At 48.4% G+C, this 18,173-nt stretch overlaps 1 protein-coding gene across 1 annotated transcript; it reads right to left on the minus strand.

Moving 5' to 3' along the window:
* Window positions 1–3,980: 3,980 nt before the first annotated feature.
* MYDGF (myeloid derived growth factor) lies at window positions 3,981–15,287 on the minus strand. Its single transcript, XM_063290972.1, has 6 exons — window positions 15,092–15,287; window positions 10,159–10,209; window positions 9,298–9,359; window positions 7,814–7,895; window positions 5,696–5,768; window positions 3,981–4,578 (listed from the first exon to the last, which is right to left on the minus strand). The coding sequence occupies exons 1-6, from the start codon at window positions 15,257–15,259 to the stop codon at window positions 4,499–4,501; spliced, it is 516 nt and encodes a 171-aa protein (XP_063147042.1). The 5' UTR covers window positions 15,260–15,287; the 3' UTR covers window positions 3,981–4,498.
* Between the last annotated feature and the right edge of the window lie 2,886 nt (window positions 15,288–18,173).

The raw sequence follows: 18,173 nt of genomic DNA on the forward strand, positions 1-18,173 counted from the left end.
GCCCTGGGAGACTAGATTCATGTGTTATGCTAAGCCATCGTTTACTGAATAAGCTATAGTTATTTATTTATTAAATTGATTTTCATTCTGCCTTTATTATTTTTATAAATAACTCAAGGCAGTGAACATACCTAATACTCCTTAGCTGTGTTTCTACTTCGCCCTAAACCAGCATCTGAGGAAGTCACATTGAGGCTTAGCAGGATGGATAATTGCTGCTGGCCAGCTAGGCAGAGAGTTTGATCAAATGATCTCCAAGATGCCTTGCCATCTTTCTGTTTTGCAGAATTCACATTACCCTGCTTGATGGCCAGGCCATCTGCACATTGTGCTAAGCTATGGTTTAGTCAGAGTTTACTGGATCAAGCAAAATTGGCTAAATTCACACTACGTGCTAGGCAACGAAGCATGGTTTATAAAACAATGTCTACCATGGTTTGGGCTAAGCCACAAGCAAACCACAGCCTGGCTTAGCACTACCTAATTTGCCTCCGGAAATGTTGGGGCTGGCTGAGAAATCCCGCGAGTTCCACTCCCAACATCTGCAACAGACTGGGGAAAACCGGCGTCTTGCGGTTTGCTACCTCCGTCACTGTATCTGTGGCTTCCAGTTTAGATGTCAGATAAAGGAGGTTAGACAAACAGAGGTATCGAATTACCTCTAAGGAGCCTCCAAATTCAGGAGCATTCTGCCTTTAAACGACTAGGGGAATAGTACACCTGCTTATGCTCTGCTTGCAGGCTTCCCGGTCCATCATCTTTCTTCCAGTTTAAAAACTGAAGGATGCGATCCGGAAATGAGGAGGTCAGCTGGAAAAATTCCAGTGCGTCTCTTTTTGCTAGCTGCCGGAGGGAGGCCTGCACGGGAAGCAGCAGATGGGAGTCCAGCTGGTGTCACAGCCACTGAGCCGTGATGAACCGCAGCAACCCAGCAGGTGAGGGATTCTGCCAAGCCAGAGGCGGAAATGCGGATGGGGAGGAATGCTTGGCTGCAGCGCCGTCGGACTTGTTTGTCGGCCTCCTCGAAATGCTCATTAATTACATGCTGGGGGAAACCGAGCCAGGGCGGCTGGCGTCATCAGAAGCGCACGGGGCGGAAATGTTTTGCCCTGACGTTGACAGGTGTGGATTGTCCCAACTTGCTTGGCCTCCAATGCCTGCTACTCAGAGCTGCGTGGGGTGGGGGGTGGCAGTATTAATTAAACTTACAGGCTGGGCTGGGCTCATACATCAGACCTCACCGGGTTAAGCCTGGCGAAGGCTGGAGCTCAGCACAGCTCAGCATGTAGCGCAATGCGCAGCTGCGAAATCCGTCATTAAGTCCAGCCATGGTGTGGGCAGCCTCTGAACGAGGGGGCTTGATCCAGGGAAAAGAGATGGTGGACCCCAACCAGCGTGCATCTCTCAGATGTCGTGAGCCAGGAACCCCTCCCAGCACGATGAGCTTCAGTGAGCGGACAAGTCGCTCAAACAGGGTCCCGAGTGAGTTGATATCAGAAGTTGAGTTTTCAACCCTCACACCGGACGTATCTAGGCAGTGGACTATGGGCAGGCTGCTGGAGAGTAAGGTCAGGGGCTGGTCTTCAGAGCTCAAGTGGGAAGTCCACAAATGCAAGTTCATTTTAAGGAAGACAGATTGCTCCAAGTCCTCACCAAGGATGACCTATGGAGCATCAGTGGGTCACCTGCCCTGGAGAACTCTCTTGCTTGGGACACTGATGGATAGGGCAGGGACATACTGTGGGCAACCACTGAAGTCTGGCGAGATCTGGCGATTAATTGGCCCACCTGGAGTAGCCACATCCCATCACCTTCCTCTGCTTTCTCAGAACAGAATGGAGGGTTCGGCCAGAGATGACACCTCTCTTCTCTCTGGTGATGCACATGAGCACATTGCCCTAAACTGAGGTTGGACCTACCAAGGAATGCTAGAATTTGGACTCTGCAACTACTACTAGGGAGCTGGTCAGCCCAGCTCTCCCTTTCTGGTTCAGCCTAATCTTCTGTGCTCCACCTTCACTTCCACAAGTCTAGCTCTCTTCCCTGGAGACAGACCAAGAAGGTAGACCGGTGTTTCTCAACCTCAGCAACTTTGAGATATATGGTCTTCAACTCCCAGAATTCTCCAGCCCGCATGGTCCCCCTCACCCTAGGGCCACACAGACAAGCAATCATGAATGCCTGCTTGGAACCGAGGGCTTCAGCACAATTCCAGGGTGAAACTGGACTGCCACAGCTCTTGTCAGGGCCAGCCTCGCTTCTCAATAAGACACAGACTCACTTAATGGGTATTAAGGATTTCTGGTTTATTGGAATGATAGCTGACAGAACGAAAAACGGGAATGGGGTAGGTAGTGTGAGGGTGCCCCTTTTATACCCTCCTGTGTTGCCCCGGGCTTCCCCACCCCTCAATGCCTCGATCCCTCTTGATGGGACCCTTGATGGCTGCCTGGGCGTTTTCCCCGGTGTCTTCTTTGTCTCCCTGCGACGGTTGTGTCCTCCGGGGCACCATGTGCTTCTTATCTTCATTCCTCTGACGTCTCTCCTTTCAGTTGCTTATGGGTCCATGGGTGTGGGTGCCTTTGGGTGCTTGTGTTAATCCCTGGCTTGATTATCTCCTTCCCCTTTTCCTTAATGATCATGATCCACGTTGTGAGGCTCTTTGTGCCTTGCAACGAGGTCATGACAGCTCTCCTGTCCTAGATGCTCAGCTTCACCCAAGGGCATGTCAAAGAAAAGAACCAAGGATGGAATCTGGTTCAGCACAGCTGTGATGGCACTGAAGAGATTTGCTTCAGAGATGAACAGTTCATGCCTAGAGGCCATCTTGGCCTTGAGTCACCCCTCCTGGGCATCAGGGTTGGTGTTCAAGCAACCAGTAGGGTTCAACCAGATAAGGATCTCCTACAGGATTGAGCATCAAGGAAGGTACCACTCAGCCGGGGCTGGTCTGCTCTCTTCCCATTCTGATGAAACGACCCTGGGAATGATCTCCACAGGGGTGCCTGCAGAATGTGGTCAAAAAGTCAAGATGGTGTTTTTGGCAATACAGTCAAAGCTCTGCCTTTTTTTTTTTTTTAATGTGCATCAGCCAGACTGGTTTGGGCCTGTAACATGTTGCACAACCATACGCTTAACCTACTGCAGTGTTTAGTCACATTAAGCATATGGCAACAGGGTCGTTGAAGGTTCACACGCCAGCCTGAATCCATGAACTGGGCAGTCACCTTTTAGCCTAGTATAATGTGTGATCCCAGGTTGGGCGATTGCGCAAACCGGTAAAACTGGGTTGAATAAACCTTGGATCCATTAGCCATGGGCAGGTCTATCATTCAACACTGAGATGACGCTACTCCATGGCTGAACATTTCCCAGGCATCTGGTGCTTGTAGGTTGAATGCAGGATCCAGGGAAATGCCATTACATCGCTTCGATTCTCAGACCGCAAGCCGAGGTTTATGCCAAATGTGGTGCTCTTTCACTGACTGGAAGCCACATCACTCTTCGCTCAATGGGGGACTCACAGAAAATGGGAAAAGCTGTGAGATACGGGCACTTCCCCCTAGGAATGTTGGGGATTACTTTGTGTGATGAGGGAAGGAAGAATTCCAGCTGGGGGGTGCTAAACTCTCTTCGCTTTCCAAGCTGTGACCCACAGAATCCGGGGGTGGGGAGGGACCTTGGAGGTCTTCTAGTCTAACCCCCTGCCCAAGAGAGGAATCCTGACCATCCCAGCCAAATACCTATCTAACTTTTGCTTGAAAACATCCAATGATGGAGTGCCCATGACTCCAGGAGGCAGGTTGTTCCCCTGCTTAAATCGGTGTTTCTCAACCTTGGCGACTTTTCAGATGTCTGGACTTCAGCTCCCAGAATTCCCGAGCCAGCATAATCCTTCCCTCTCCCCTGGGACATCCCCCCAATTGTTTTCTCCTCTTTTGTAAGGGAAGCAGGGAGTAAAGACAGGCAGAAACCAGCAAGTTTTGAAGATATAAATTTGTTTTTATTCATATTATTGCTCCTTTCCCTCAGGGTGACTTTTTGTGACCATTCAACCAATATATGGGGAAGGGGTTGGGGGGGGGGAAGAAACTTTCTGGAGGGGATTCTACACACATACACCCTAATACCTGCAAAGGAATGGACTTTCTGCACATCTTGCAGTTAAATCCTTGTCACCAGATGCCCCCAGACCCTTTGAAATCAGTTCTTGCAGCACCAGATCTGAAATGCAGTAAGAGTGTCCCTGATTAGTTTCCCTGGCCCCCTATGACACATTTCATGCTTGCCACCAATGCCACGGAAGAATGCAGTCGAAGGAGCTCTTGAGTTCAGGTGTCAAGGGGCCATGTGCGTGCGTGGCTTCTGTTTCTTCCCCAAACATGTTCTTCTAAAGGCTTGCTCGGATGCTGCTCAGGATGCCAGAAAGAAGAGGTCCCACCAACAGCGACCTGAAGTTCCATGGCCTGTCCGCTGCAGGAGCCAAGATGGAGGCTGCTCACAGCTCATCGTGGGACTTTTCGGCTACAATCAGGACCTTGGAGAGTTCTGAACGGAACTTGCCCTCCCGGTGAGCCACTGGAAGCGGAAGAAGATGGCAGAAAGGTGGAACTCAAGGTAGGAGGGCCATCTGGCCATGTTGGCTCCGAAAACCAACAAGCAGGAGCCAACAACTGGAGATGAAGGGGGGAAGAGTTTCTAGGACACCCTCAGCATATTCTTCCCTTAAACCTACTCCAGCTGAATTAGAAAATCAAGCCAGTGTCTGTTTTGCCAACAGTGAAGAATGATCATTTTTTTAAAAAGAGGAAGGAAGGAAGGAAGGAAGGAAGGAAGGAAGGAAGGAAGGAAGGAAGGAAGGAAGGAAGGAAGGAAGGAAGGAAGGAAGGAAGGAAGGAAGGAAGGAAGGAAGGAAGGAAGGAAGGAAATCTGCTTTGATAGCCTAATACCTCTAACTCACTACCACAAATGCCTCTGTATAATAACTGAACTGAAAATTCTTTGGGCATTTCAGGAATCAAAAGAAATGTTAAGAGTGTATCGGAGTCATTTAAAATCCCAGAATTGGCAAGGGGTTGGAGAGGCCTTCTCCCCCAACCTTCTACCAACCTTCTAAAACTTTCTCAAGAAGCAGGAGGCCACCCAGTCCCAGGCTCAAGAACTCCAAGCAAGAGACACTCTAACGCCCACAGGCATCCTTTAAGAGCTGCCGTGACGTCATGCGTCATCACGCATAATGCCATTATGGAATTGCATCACTGCATGAGAACAGGGTAATATGCCTGATATCACTTGCCTCTCCCATCCCCTGTGGCCATCCATGACCTTCCTCCAATCTTTCGGGCGAGAGGGGCCATAATCCGCACTACTGTTTCTATCGCCCTGCTCACACCTTGCACCCTCCAACAATCCCTGGCTGGCTCGGAGTTAAGAGAACTCTCATCCCAGGAGCATTGTGGGGCCCCCAGCTGGGGAAAGATGGATGATGTCACTTGGCACTCAAGCCACAGCTGGCTCCCAACTAGGGTTAAAAATGCCGCCACCCAAGGGTGGAATTTGTCCTGCTCTTTCACCAAGGATTTTGCACATCACAGCCTTGCCACGGGCTCAACAGCGAAGAACACAGTTCTCTCTGCCCTGCTCTGTCTGCCAGTGCATCAGCAGCACCCACCCCAGCATCCTCTGCGCAACTCACCTGCCCTTTCTGTGGCAAAGAATTCTTCCTCTTTCAACGGGATGTCGTCCTGTCCTCCAACACCCGCCGCAGACTGAAAGACACAAACCCGTCAGCCAGGGAGAAGAGCACCAAGGGCTCAACTCCACCCGCTATTTTAACAGTCAGTCCCTGGGACAAAGGGGAAGTGGGCCCAGGGTGTCTGCAACAAGTTCAAAAAAGTCAAGGTGGCGGCCCCAACCATGGGACCGAACCTCACCCAGGAGACAACAGGGCATCCAGGGAAACCCTCTGATGCAGTCTTTCCCAGCCTTAGCAACTTAGCTATGTGGGCTTCACCTCCCAGAATTCCCCAGCCAGCATGGCTGGCTGGGGAATTCTGGGAGGTGAAGCCCACATATCTTAAAGTTGCCCAGGTTGAGAAACACTGCTCTATGGCTGCGAGGTATGGGGTAGCCAAGCAGATGTGGCTGAGAACAACCCTGTAGCTGAAGATGTGAGGGAGACATCAATGAAAGAAAGAAAACATGAACCACACTTAAAGTATCAGATAGGATGCTTTAAGAGGAGAAATATACTCCATCACAATGAAACCAGGGGGAAGGACAGTGATGAACCAAGGGTGGCCCTGGCTTTGCAACCAGGGGCAGGGCGAAGGATGGATGCTGTTGAGATACACCTTCATTTTTTCTCATTATTTGCACTCTCAAACGAAAGAGCTTATTGCTGTGAATTCTGTCTGGGCCTCATAGCGGAAGCCTCAAGACCCTTCCCCTAAGGAGGGTTTATAGCTTGTTTTTTTAGTGTGTTCTATTTTCTATTGACCACCTGAAGGCCCTGTAGGACCACTTTCATCCTTATATTGGGCCTGGTCAGGTATAGGCACCTATAGATATTTACGGAGGCGTCCTCCGCCGGACTAGTCCCAATGTAAGGATGGAGCTGGTTGTATGGTGCCGCCTAGTGGTCAGTAGAAAACATAACAAGGGCAAAGAATTCAGCAGCAAGGGAACCAATGAAGTGACCGGGGGGAAAGGAACCCCTTAATTCAAACTGGCATACAAACACTGGGTTCCAGACACTGCGCCAAATTATGGTTAACCGTGTTTGTTGAGGACGCCACAGCTGGCTCAGTTCACACAGCAGGGAAAAGGGGAAACCATGGTTTGCAAACCACAGCAGCTGCATTCGTAGCACAGGGCTCAGCCCAAAGCAATCGAACTGCCTTGCCTTGCGGTTTAGCATAAACCTGAGATGGCTGGGGGGTGGGGGTGGGGCAAAAAAGTGCAAAGGGTGACCACCCAGTCAAGGCTGCCATCTTAATCTTACTGATCCCCACCTCAGCGGGCGTCCTTAGTACGGACGCTGCCGAAGTGTCCCAAGTTCAAAGGAGGAAGATCTGAAGGATCTGGATGTGAATATCAGTCTTTGGACTATATTTCACGTTAACTGTGTTTTACATGCGTCTCATAAAATATCATCTATATCGTATCTGTTTGATACTTTGTAACCTTTAACTGGGCAAAACGGTGCGTCACAGGCCAATGATGTTTGAACCCAAGTACCTCGAATGGGCCAACTTACAGAACGCACATTTTATAAAACATTTCGTGACATAAAAATGATCATAAAACATTTTATGACATAATGCAAGGTGTCGTAAAACATTTCCTGATATTGGTCTGTGCACTACAGTTCAGCATGAATGACATGGGCTGTTTTCAAGGCAGGTCCATCTCTGAATGTCTCCCTGAGTTTTTAAGAACTTTTCCAGGGGAGCAGGACATTAGAAGCTCTGCTGCAGTTGAAGGCATTGAGGCATCTGGCAAGGAAATACCTCTGAAACGATGACCCAGTGGGTCACAGGTTGCCTAGTTGTTGTTGTTGTTGTTGTTATTATTATTCCCACCTACCCTTGGTTAGGCTGGATATCTGAAACAGACCAATGTATCCTTGGGTCAAACAGAAATCTTTTAACAGCATCTTTTAAGCTGCCCAGAGTCCCCCCGTAGGGGAGAGATGGGTGGTGAATAAATTCATTAAATGAATGAATGAATGAATGAATGTTATACTTGGCCAGCCTGTTCCTCCCACCACCCCGGCCCACCTCACCCCAGCAAAGCTCGCAAAGGGACTCACGTAGGCCATGGCGTAATGGATCTTTGCTCCTTTCACTTCGGCTTTAAACTGGGTGAAGAAAAGGTAGGATTTCCCTTGGGGCCTCAAAGACAGAAAAAAAAAAGTGACACCTGGGATGCTGAGATGGAAAGAGGTGATTTCAACCCCCACAGCTGCCTGTTAGAGGTGTGGATCCGAAGCAGGAAAAAGGCTCCTGGAATCAGAGGGTGGGAAGGATGGAAGTAGGGAGGGAGGGAACGAGAAGCACAAGTGGTTAATGTTTGTGAAACGGAGGAGCTGCCTCCCATTGGAGACCAGGACAGGATGGAAAAGTCTCTCAAATGTGCACAGAGAAAGATGGAGGGCTATGCTTGAAAAATCCCCCACAGTTGCAAATGTACATGGGACAGGGCCTTCTTCGCTGTGGCCCCTTGCCTGCAGAATATGCTGCCTAGGAAGATACCCATGGCCCTCCCTCACACTGTCTTAAGGTGATTGATAAAAGCACGTCTCTCCCAGCAAGATTTCTTTTGACAAATGATTTTAATTTTGATTGTGCTGATTTTATTGTTCTTTAATTGGCATAAACCTCCTGGAGTGTTTATAGAAACAGAATGGCAAGTACAGGCAGTCCTTGCTTAACAACCATTTGTTTAGTAACGGTTCAGACTTATGATGATGCTGAAAAAAATGACTTATGACCGGTCCTCACACTTACGACTATCGCAGCATTCCCCCCAGTCACATGATCATGATTTGGGTGCTTGGCAACCGGTTTGCATTTATGACCATTACAATGTCTTGTGGTCACGTGATCGCCATTGTCAACTTTCCTGGCTGGCTTCTGGTGAGCCAAATCAATGGGGAACTGTGTGATTTGCTTAACAACCACGTGGTTCGCTTAATGCCCATGGTGATTCGCTTAACGACTGCTGCAAAAAAGGTCCTAAAACCGGGTTGTATTTGCTTAATGACTGCTTCGCTTAGCAACTGAAATTCCAGTCCCAATTGTGGTTGTTAAGCATGGATTACATTTCAATAGTAATCTTGCTCCTTCCATTTCAGGTGTGAGCACTGAGGGTATCAACAGTGAGCTTATCAACCCAGCACTTCTTGATATTAACACTGAGCTTGTTCGTATCAACATTGAGCTTATCAACGCTGAGCTTGTTAATATTTATCACCCTTTGGTGATGTTGTTTTGACTGGCATCACCAAAGGGAGATACCGACAAGCTCAGTGGAGCCCTGAAGATTGCAAAACAATACCAAAAAGCTAATTAAAATAACTTTCCTTTTGTCAGGTGAGGATCTCAGCCCAGTCAATTGAGAAGCCAAGATGGCCTGTGACCGGGGAACGCTGATGCGCCGTTCAGTGTGAATTCAGAAAACCAAAGGGGAGGGGAGAATAGCACGAAGGGCCCTGAAAGGGGAGCAGCCCCACGGCCATTTCTTTCTCACGTCCCACTTGCTTGCATTAATAGAAGAAGACAACTGATACCGTACCTCCAGACTGAACACGAAAAGAGCACATTGTCTTCACTGACAGCGATACTCATTTGCCATTGCTGAAAACAGAGAGAGTGGTTAACGTCAATAAATCTGTAAACATTGCTGCACGTCCACCTATAGTAAGTGAGCAGCCTGGGGTTCCCTTTGCCAAGAGTAATGCAGAGACAAAGCATGCTGGGAAAGCAGTTCTCTGCATGAATGCACACCAAAAAGGATCAGCCCTAACTTTTACAGGGGCCCAGCCACAACCCATCCAGCGCACGTAAATTACAGCCAAGTATCATTCCCAGTCAAGTTGTTTTGTTCTCTCATGAAACTCCACCACCACCACCACCACCCATCCATACTTCTGGTGCTGAGACCTTCCCTCTGATATGCTGGCCTGCTGTATGAGAGTTCAGTGTAAGGATTGCCTATTCAAAATCACTAACAGACTCACACAAGGCTTTCATGGATATCTGATTTAATAAGGAATAGCACGCAGGATCACAAGCAAAGCTGAGAATAGTAAAAGGGAGGGAATTCACCCAATAAAAGCCTAGGCAGCTCCCAATCCCTCCCCCAGAGTCAGTACAAGCCCATTCCTTGCAGGTGCCCCTAACGGTTCCTTTCAGGAAAATGTCCTTGACCAGGCGAGATAACCCAAACAGACATTCCTGACTCCCCGCATCAGCGCCTGGTACGAAGAACGGAGGCAGCCCCCTCCCGTACAGCAACACGTGTCAGCACCAGCATGGCATGGGAATATGTTACGACGTTTGCGGAACATTGGAACAGGAACCAGGACGTTCGGTTTTGCAAAGTTCAGAGGTCCGTCTAGCAAGCTGATTGGAGCCAAGGATTAAAAAAACGTACCTCGTTGGTCCCGCCCTGAGCAGCGTAGGTAAAAGTGCAGGTATAATCTCCCTGTAGAAAATAAGAGAACAAGGGGGCGGGGATCATGGCCTTGAAAATGCAAAGGCTGGACCTGCGCTACGTGCCTGAGTACTGAATGAATTCATGTTATGAAGTCACTGAACACATCAAATCAGAAATTAACTACCACCTGCATCTGCAGAAACTAACACCCCAATCAAGGAACTGCCAAGGAGACAAACAATCAAGCTGGCAAACAACCAAGCGGAAGCCAGCACCCCAGCCAAAGAACTGCCAAGGAGACAAGCAATCAAGCTGGCAAGCAACCAAGCGGAAGCCAACACCCCAGCCAAGGAACTGCCAAGGAGACAAGCAATCAAGCTGGCAAGCAATCAAGCGGAAACCAACACCCCAGCCAAGGAACTGCCAAGGAGACAAGCAATCAAGCTGGCAAGCAATCAAGCGGAAATCAACACCCCAGCCAAGGAACTGCCAAGGAGACAAGCAATCAAGCTGGCAAGCAATCAAGCGGAAACCAACACCCCAGCCAAGGAACTGCCAAGGAGACAAGCAATCAAGCTGGCAAGCAATCAAGCGGAAACCAACACCCCAGCCAAGGAACTGCCAAGGAGACAAGCAATCAAGCTGGCAAGCAATCAAGCGGAAACCAACACCCCAGCCAAGGAACTGCCAAGGAGACAAGCAATCAAGCTGGCAAGCAATCAAGCGGAAACCAACACCCCAGCCAAGGAACTGCCAAGGAGACAAGCAATCAAGCTGGCAAGCAATCAAGCGGAAACCAACACCCCAGCCAAGGAACTGCCAAGGAGACAAGCAATCAAGCTGGCAAGCAATCAAGCGGAAACCAACACCCCAGCCAAGGAACTGCCAAGGAGACAAGCAATCAAGCTGGCAAGCAATCAAGCGGAAACCAACACCCCAGCCAAGGAACTGCCAAGGAGACAAGCAATCAAGCTGGCAAGCAACCAAGCGGAAGCCAACACCCCAGCCAAGGAACTGCCAAGGAGACAAACAATCAAGCTGGCAAGCAATCAAGCGGAAACCAACACCCCAGCCAAGGAGCTGCCAAGGAGACAAGCAATCAAGCTGGCAAGCAATCAAGCAGAAACCAACACCCCAGCCAAGGAACTGCCAAGGAGACAAGCAATCAAGCTGGCAAGCAATCAAGCGGAAACCAACACCCCAGCCAAGGAACTGCCAAGGAGACAAGCAATCAAGCTGGCAAGCAACCAAGCGGAAGCCAACACCCCAGCCAAGGAACTGCCAAGGAGACAAACAATCAAGCTGGCAAGCAATCAAGCGGAAACCAACACCCCAGCCAAGGAGCTGCCAAGGAGACAAGCAATCAAGCTGGCAAGCAATCAAGCAGAAACCAACACCCCAGCCAAGGAACTGCCAAGGAGACAAGCAATCAAGCTGGCAAGCAATCAAGCGGAAATCAACACCCCAGCCAAGGAACTGCCAAGGAGACAAGCAATCAAGCTGGCAAGCAATCAAGCGGAAACCAACACCCCAGCCAAGGAACTGCCAAGGAGACAAGCAATCAAGCTGGCAAGCAATCAAGCGGAAATCAACACCCCAGCCAAGGAACTGCCAAGGAGACAAGCAATCAAGCTGGCAAGCAACCAAGCAGAAGCCAACACCCCAGCCAAGGAACTGCCAAGGAGACAAGCAATCAAGCTGGCAAGCAATCAAGCAGAAACCAACACCCCAGCCAAGGAACTGCCAAGGAGACAAGCAATCAAGCTGGCAAGCAACCAAGCGGAAGCCAACACCCCAGCCAAGGAACTGCCAAGGAGACAAGCAATCAAGCTGGCAAGCAATCAAGCGGAAACCAACACCCCAGCCAAGGAACTGCCAAGGAGACAAGCAATCAAGCTGGCAAGCAATCAAGCGGAAATCAACACCCCAGCCAAGGAACTGCCAAGGAGACAAGCAATCAAGCTGGCAAGCAACCAAGCGGAAGCCAACACCCCAGCCAAGGAGCTGCCAAGGAGACAAGCAATCAAGCTGGCAAGCAATCAAGCAGAAACCAACACCCCAGCCAAGGAGCTGCCAAGGAGACAAGCAATCAAGCTGGCAAGCAATCAAGCGGAAACCAACACCCCAGCCAAGGAACTGCCAAGGAGACAAGCAATCAAGCTGGCAAGCAATCAAGCAGAAACCAACCCCCCAGCCAAGGAACTGCCAAGGAGACAAGCAATCAAGCTGGCAAGCAATCAAGCGGAAACCAACACCCCAGCCAAGGAACTGCCAAGGAGACAAGCAATCAAGCTGGCAAGCAATCAAGCGGAAACCAACACCCCAGCCAAGGAACTGCCAAGGAGACAAGCAATCAAGCTGGCAAGCAATCAAGCGGAAACCAACACCCCAGCCAAGGAACTGCCAAGGAGACAAGCAATCAAGCTGGCAAGCAATCAAGCGGAAACCAACACCCCAGCCAAGGAACTGCCAAGGAGACAAACAATCAAGCAGGCAAGCAACCAAGCGGAAGCCATCACCCCAATCAAGGAAGTGCCAAGGAGACAAGCAATCACGCAGGCAAGCAACCAAGCGGAAGCCATCACCCCAAAGAACTGCCAAAGAGAGAACCACACCGCCACCAACACGGGCAAGGCAAGCTACTGCATATAACAGGGAGCAAACCCCACCCTCCCTCGCACTGATGATGCTACCTAGTGGGGTCATGAAATGTCTGCAGGCCAACCACCCAGCTCAGAGAGCACCAAGGACTCCACCGTTCAACCCTGAGCTACAGATATTTTTTTCTATTGGTTTTCTATCTCTTTGCTCCCCAGATTCTTTGCAACCCAAATATGGTAAGACTTATTTTTGCCACAATGCAGGAGTGGTTTGTTGTGGCTTATTACTATCCCGCTGCCAGCCTCTCCTACAGCTCAAGGACTTCCTGGTGGTCTCCCATCTGATCCAAACCGAGGCCAACCCTTTAATTTTCGAGATCCGCACATATTACTTAGGGCCTCCTGTCAACCTGGCTCAAAGGCAGATAGTCAAAAATCAGCCAGTGTGAAGCACTACCCTTACCCCTCATCCTCATTATGGGTATGATTTAAATTTATATGCGACCCAACTCCCCATGAGCCTGCGTGGTTACAAATAAAAACGTTAACAACGGGGGACGGGGGGAGATACAATAACAGGCAATAACGAAGACTAAAAATGGCAAGGATGCTAAAAAAAACAAACAGATGGGATTGAAAAGAAGGAAACCACAGAGTCCAAAGGGGCCTTCACTCACCCTGGGCAAAGGCCTGGGCTTTCTTCCCATGACCAAGAGGAAAAATAAACTAGAAATTACCGTTGTTCCAATTTAGCAGCCTTGATTTGTCTTCACATAGAAGTCAGGAATTGTTGTTTAATTGTTTCTAGTTACTTCATGTTTTTAGCTTCAGTTTAAGTATTAAGTTCTGCTTTTGTCATGTATTTTGATTGTGTTATTTATGTTTTCTATTCTTGTGTGGGTTTTCTTCTAGACTATTTAAAATGTTTATTTTAATTATGCTCACAATGAACATTTTTGCTGGTTGTATGTTTTGATTGGACTGCTGAAAGCTGCTGGAAGCTTTATAAATTTGGTGGTATGAAGAATGAATGAATAAAACTAGCTGTCTCCCAATTCAATATATTGCTGTAAGGCACCCTGCCTCTAAGAAAGTATTGATGGCATACAAATGTAATAAATCGTACTCCTACTAATAATGATCCGTCCCCCATGTTGGAGTGCAATTCCCAGACGTGCCTTGTCACCTTAGTTTCTCGTTTTTTTAACTGAAGAGGCCCTCAGAAATCTTCAAAACAAAGAACGTGAGTCAGTCTGCAACCCCAGAGCTCCCATCCTACTGAATTCAGTGGCACCGTCTTCAAAGAAGTCATTGGTAAGAGTTACTCTGAAGCTAAGTTCAGACAACCAACTGAATCTGAGTTGTGATTCAGCGTTCACCTAATAATTATGCCCAAGCAACTAAACTATATTGTGTCTTAAGAAGACAGCCTGATCTGCACAAGATGCTGCATCTATTAAAACTATCCAACACATTTTAGCAAAGTTTAAGGAAGCTGACTCATTCACCCTTTTTCTCTCTCTGTTTAGGATTTCCACACAGCGTGAATAGAAACCATTTCTTTGTGAAACTACTTTATTTGCCTGGGCTGGAAACCCAAGCTGAGCAAGGCCTGGTAAACCCTGGGACTGGAGACCACGAAGAGATCTCAGGGTGAGAAGCAAGAATGGGCACTTTTAAAAATTACCCAGAAAGCAAGCAACAGCAAGCCACTGCTATATTGTTGCAAAGGAAACAGCACCAAGGTGCCCAGGTAATCACTGGGGTTGAGATCCTTTACTTTTTTAAATTTTTAAATTTTATTTTACATAAAGAACATTAGCAATAACCATTGAGAGAAAGGAGGAAGTATGCAAAATGTATAAAATCGACTTTACCGACATACGTAGGTATTAACATACCATAAAAAAGGAATTATAATAAAAATGTTGGAATTATACGGAAAGGAGTTTAAAGGGGCAGCAACATAAATACCAAAAATTAAGAGGCCAAAGGGCACAGAATAAAAGAAGCCAACGGCAAGTGCTCCCATCTCTTCGGCAGGAGCAAGGCCGTGGCAGGGGATCTACCACCCACTTGCCCCGGGGCAACTCCGGGGCACCCAGCAAGAACCAAAGTTCTGCATTTGGCCACTTTCTACGGAATCCTCGCCGGGACATGCCAAGCGCCTCGTCTCGAAGACCCCTCGACTCCTGGCGGCCAATCACAGGATCCAAAAAAGACCCACCCCTCCCTTCGGCCAATCAGAAGCTACCCTTTCGGGCGCAAGACTCAACCCAGCCAATCAGCAGGCGCCACCTATTCGGCTGCCCTGGCTCGCTCGCTCTCACCAGGGTTTTCGAATACGAGTGAACCATCCCGCCGGGTCTGACATCGAAGTCGGCCGTGATGGGCTCTTCCTCCGCTCCGACCGCCGAAAGAAGGAGCTGCAGGAGGAAGAGGGAGGCCATCGAGCCGTCCCAAAGCCTCCGGTTGCCGAGTAACCTGGGCGCCACCATCTTGGAGGAGGATGGGGAAAAAGCCGTGGCGACGCTGATTGGGCTACGGTGAGCTGGGGTGGCCAAATCGCGTTTTACTGCTGGCGCAGGCGCTTCTGATTCCGGGAGGCCAAGCCGGCCATCTTTTAAGTGGGCGCCACCGGCTACTTAAGCTGGAGTTGCCAGATCTGGGCTGCAAGCTGTGGACGAGCACGAGATGGCAGCAAATAGTGCAAACGTTGGGGCCTCCCTGCTGCCCACTTCGGCTGCTTTGCAGCCCAAGTGCTACCCTTTACTGTAGTATTTTTTGCTCCTATCCTTTTCTTTTCTTTATTCCAACCAGTCCATCTGCCAGGGGGCATCCCTGGGTTATCAGCTAAAGCTAAACAGCCTGAAGACGTGGCTTTGTCGTCTAGCCTGGGGATTACCGGTGAGGTTGGTGGAGGGCCTGTTATATGGTTGTATTTGCTTTTTCAGTGGTTTAAAACACGTAGTTTTATTGTTTTAAATCTTGTTAATTCTTTTTTGCAGTGAGATGTGGGGCTATAAGAAGGATAAAAAGGAAGGAACGAGGGAGGGAAGAAAGGAAGGAAGATGAATAAAAAAGAAAGTGATAAAGTGACAGGAAGGAAGGAAGGGAAGGAAGGAAGGAAGGAAGGAAGGAAGGAGATGGATAAAAAAGATAGATAAAGCGATAGATGAATGAGAAGGAGGGAGGGAGGGAAGGAAGGAAGGAAGAGGAAGCCAGCAGGGAATTGACTTTCTGGGGAAGCTGGCAGGGAAGGTTGCAAATGGCGATCACGTGATCATGGAGCGCTTGGCAACCGTACATAAGTGCAAAAGCTGCCAAGCACCCAGATTGTGATCCCATGACCATGGGGGTGCTGGGAGGGCCGGAACTCTGAGGACTGGTTGTAACCACCATTTGTTCAGCACCGTTGTAACTTCGAATGGTCACTGATGTTAGATATGAAAATCACGAAAACTGGACCAGAGATTTCTGAAAAGGAACTTACTTTATTTGAAGCGGTTTGCAAAGCGCGGTGGGCACCTTGACCAGGCTACGCAGAGTCCGATCAAAAGGAAAGATGCCACACCCAAAATTACAAATACACACTTTCTTATACTTTTCCCTGTCCAGCCTCCCCCCTCTACTTTCTGGCCTGTTTACCCATTGGCTGGGCACTCAGATGCACAATCTTCCGACCGCCTCATTCCCTGGACCCCTCTATCTTATTTTGCTTATGCTTGTAAAAGCCTATTTTGAAGCATTTGAAACATTCCAAGGTTTTCACACAGTGAAATCCTCATAGGACAATATCTCATATGGTTACATTTACTCTATCTCCTTGCTTAGCACACCCTGGAGGAGCCTTTGTTGGTATGTCTCCTCTGTTGGTCAGTGTTAGGCTAATTAGTTAGAGACCAATTGCTTCCCTTTGTTTCTTTTGAAAGAGTTCTTACTTGTAAGCCTGCCAGTTTTCACCTCATTAGCCCAAGGCTTTTACACATTTAAACCTTTACCTGTGTTAACTGTCTCTTTCTGTCTGCGTGTTAGTTTAATTATTTATCATTGTGTTACTCACTAGCTTAAACTTTGCTATTAACTAATATTAGTATTTATACCTTAAAATCTCCCCCAACCAAGATCTATATGATTTTGCCTTATAATATCAATAATAATTGGTATTATTATTATTTCTACAAATTGTATTATTTCATATACCACACTGAACAAATGGCCATGGGTCGAGGACGGCCTGTAAAGCGTGGTTCGTTAACCGTGTGTAATGCAAACACAATAGAATATGTTTGGGCAGCCACTAGTGGGGGGGGTCCACAGTGTGTGGTCAAAAATGTCAAGATGGTGGCTTCAATAGTATGATGTGAGCTTCACCTGCTTTTTATACTTGTAGCACATTAAAAACAGGCATAATTTCAGAACTTTGATTGCATTAGCACGGCACCCATCTTGACTTTTTTGACCATCCGCTCTGCGGATACCTCTGGCCACAAAAGATGTTTGATCATCCAGGACTCTTTCAACCCTAAAACCCTGGTATACTACAAAAACTGAATATTGGTAGCTCAGGGTTGAACTGTGGAGTCCTGGGTGCTCTCTGAGCCTGGTTGTTTTCTTGCCGACGTTTCATTGCCAGGCTAGGCAACGTCTTCAGTGCGAGGAGGGAGGGGGCCTTGCTCTCAGGGTTAGGGTTAGGGTTAGGCTTATGGAGAGCAAGGCCCCCTCCCTCCTCGCACTGAAGACGTTGCCTAGCCTGGCAATGAAACGTCGGCAAGAAAACAACCAGGCTCAGAGAGCACCAGGACTCCATGCTACAAAAACTGGCCAACAGCATAAAAAATGCGATCTGAATCCTTCTGAGTTCAGTCTCTCCTCCTCCTTCACCCCAACTGCATTTTCACTGCTGCAGCACCAATAAGAGGGTGGGAACGTCAGCAGGCGGAGGAATTCTGTACCAGGTTGGAGAAGAAATTCATTTCTTCACATATCTGGGTCAAAGTACCCCAGTGCACACTTCTGAACCAAGACAGAAACTGCAGTGTGTGGCCTTTAAGGGCAAACTGCGGTGTAGCTCTCCCACTGAAATGCAGAGCGCACACAAATGCAGGCATCGTTAAAGACAACGTACAAAAATGTGAAGTCAGGGGAAATGGTTGCTGAGCCCCTAACAGCAGCACACGATTAAGGAGGCTGATTCACACAGAGCCTCATTAATCAGGTTTAATGCCAGGAAAAAGGAGTTAGGATCATGAAAAATAGGTAAGAACACTCAAGCCTCATGGATCGCTGTATTAAGGCTCCATGAGTTGTATAAGCCTCTTTTATATCAACTCCCCAAAAGGTGGTGGTGGTGGTGATTTTTATCCTGCCTTTTTTTAATATCTATTTCAATCAACTCAAGGTGGCGAACGT

This window comes from Candoia aspera, chromosome 1 (genome assembly GCF_035149785.1).
Source record: "Candoia aspera isolate rCanAsp1 chromosome 1, rCanAsp1.hap2, whole genome shotgun sequence".
NCBI lineage: Eukaryota > Metazoa > Chordata > Lepidosauria > Squamata > Boidae > Candoia > Candoia aspera.

What these genes read in the sequence shown, in the direction of transcription:
- MYDGF (XM_063290972.1), bottom strand. Translation starts at nt 15,259, where the DNA reads ATGGTGGCGCCCAGGTTACTCGGCAACCGGAGGCTTTGGGACGGCTCG. An exon ending in CTCAGGGCGGGACCAACGAG is followed by an intron (nt 9,360 to 10,158) that starts GTACGTTTTTTT and finishes CTCTGTTTTCAG; the next exon opens with CAATGGCAAATGAGTATCGC. An exon ending in TCCATTACGCCATGGCCTAC is followed by an intron (nt 5,769 to 7,813) that starts GTGAGTCCCTTT and finishes TGTGTCTTTCAG; the next exon opens with TCTGCGGCGGGTGTTGGAGG.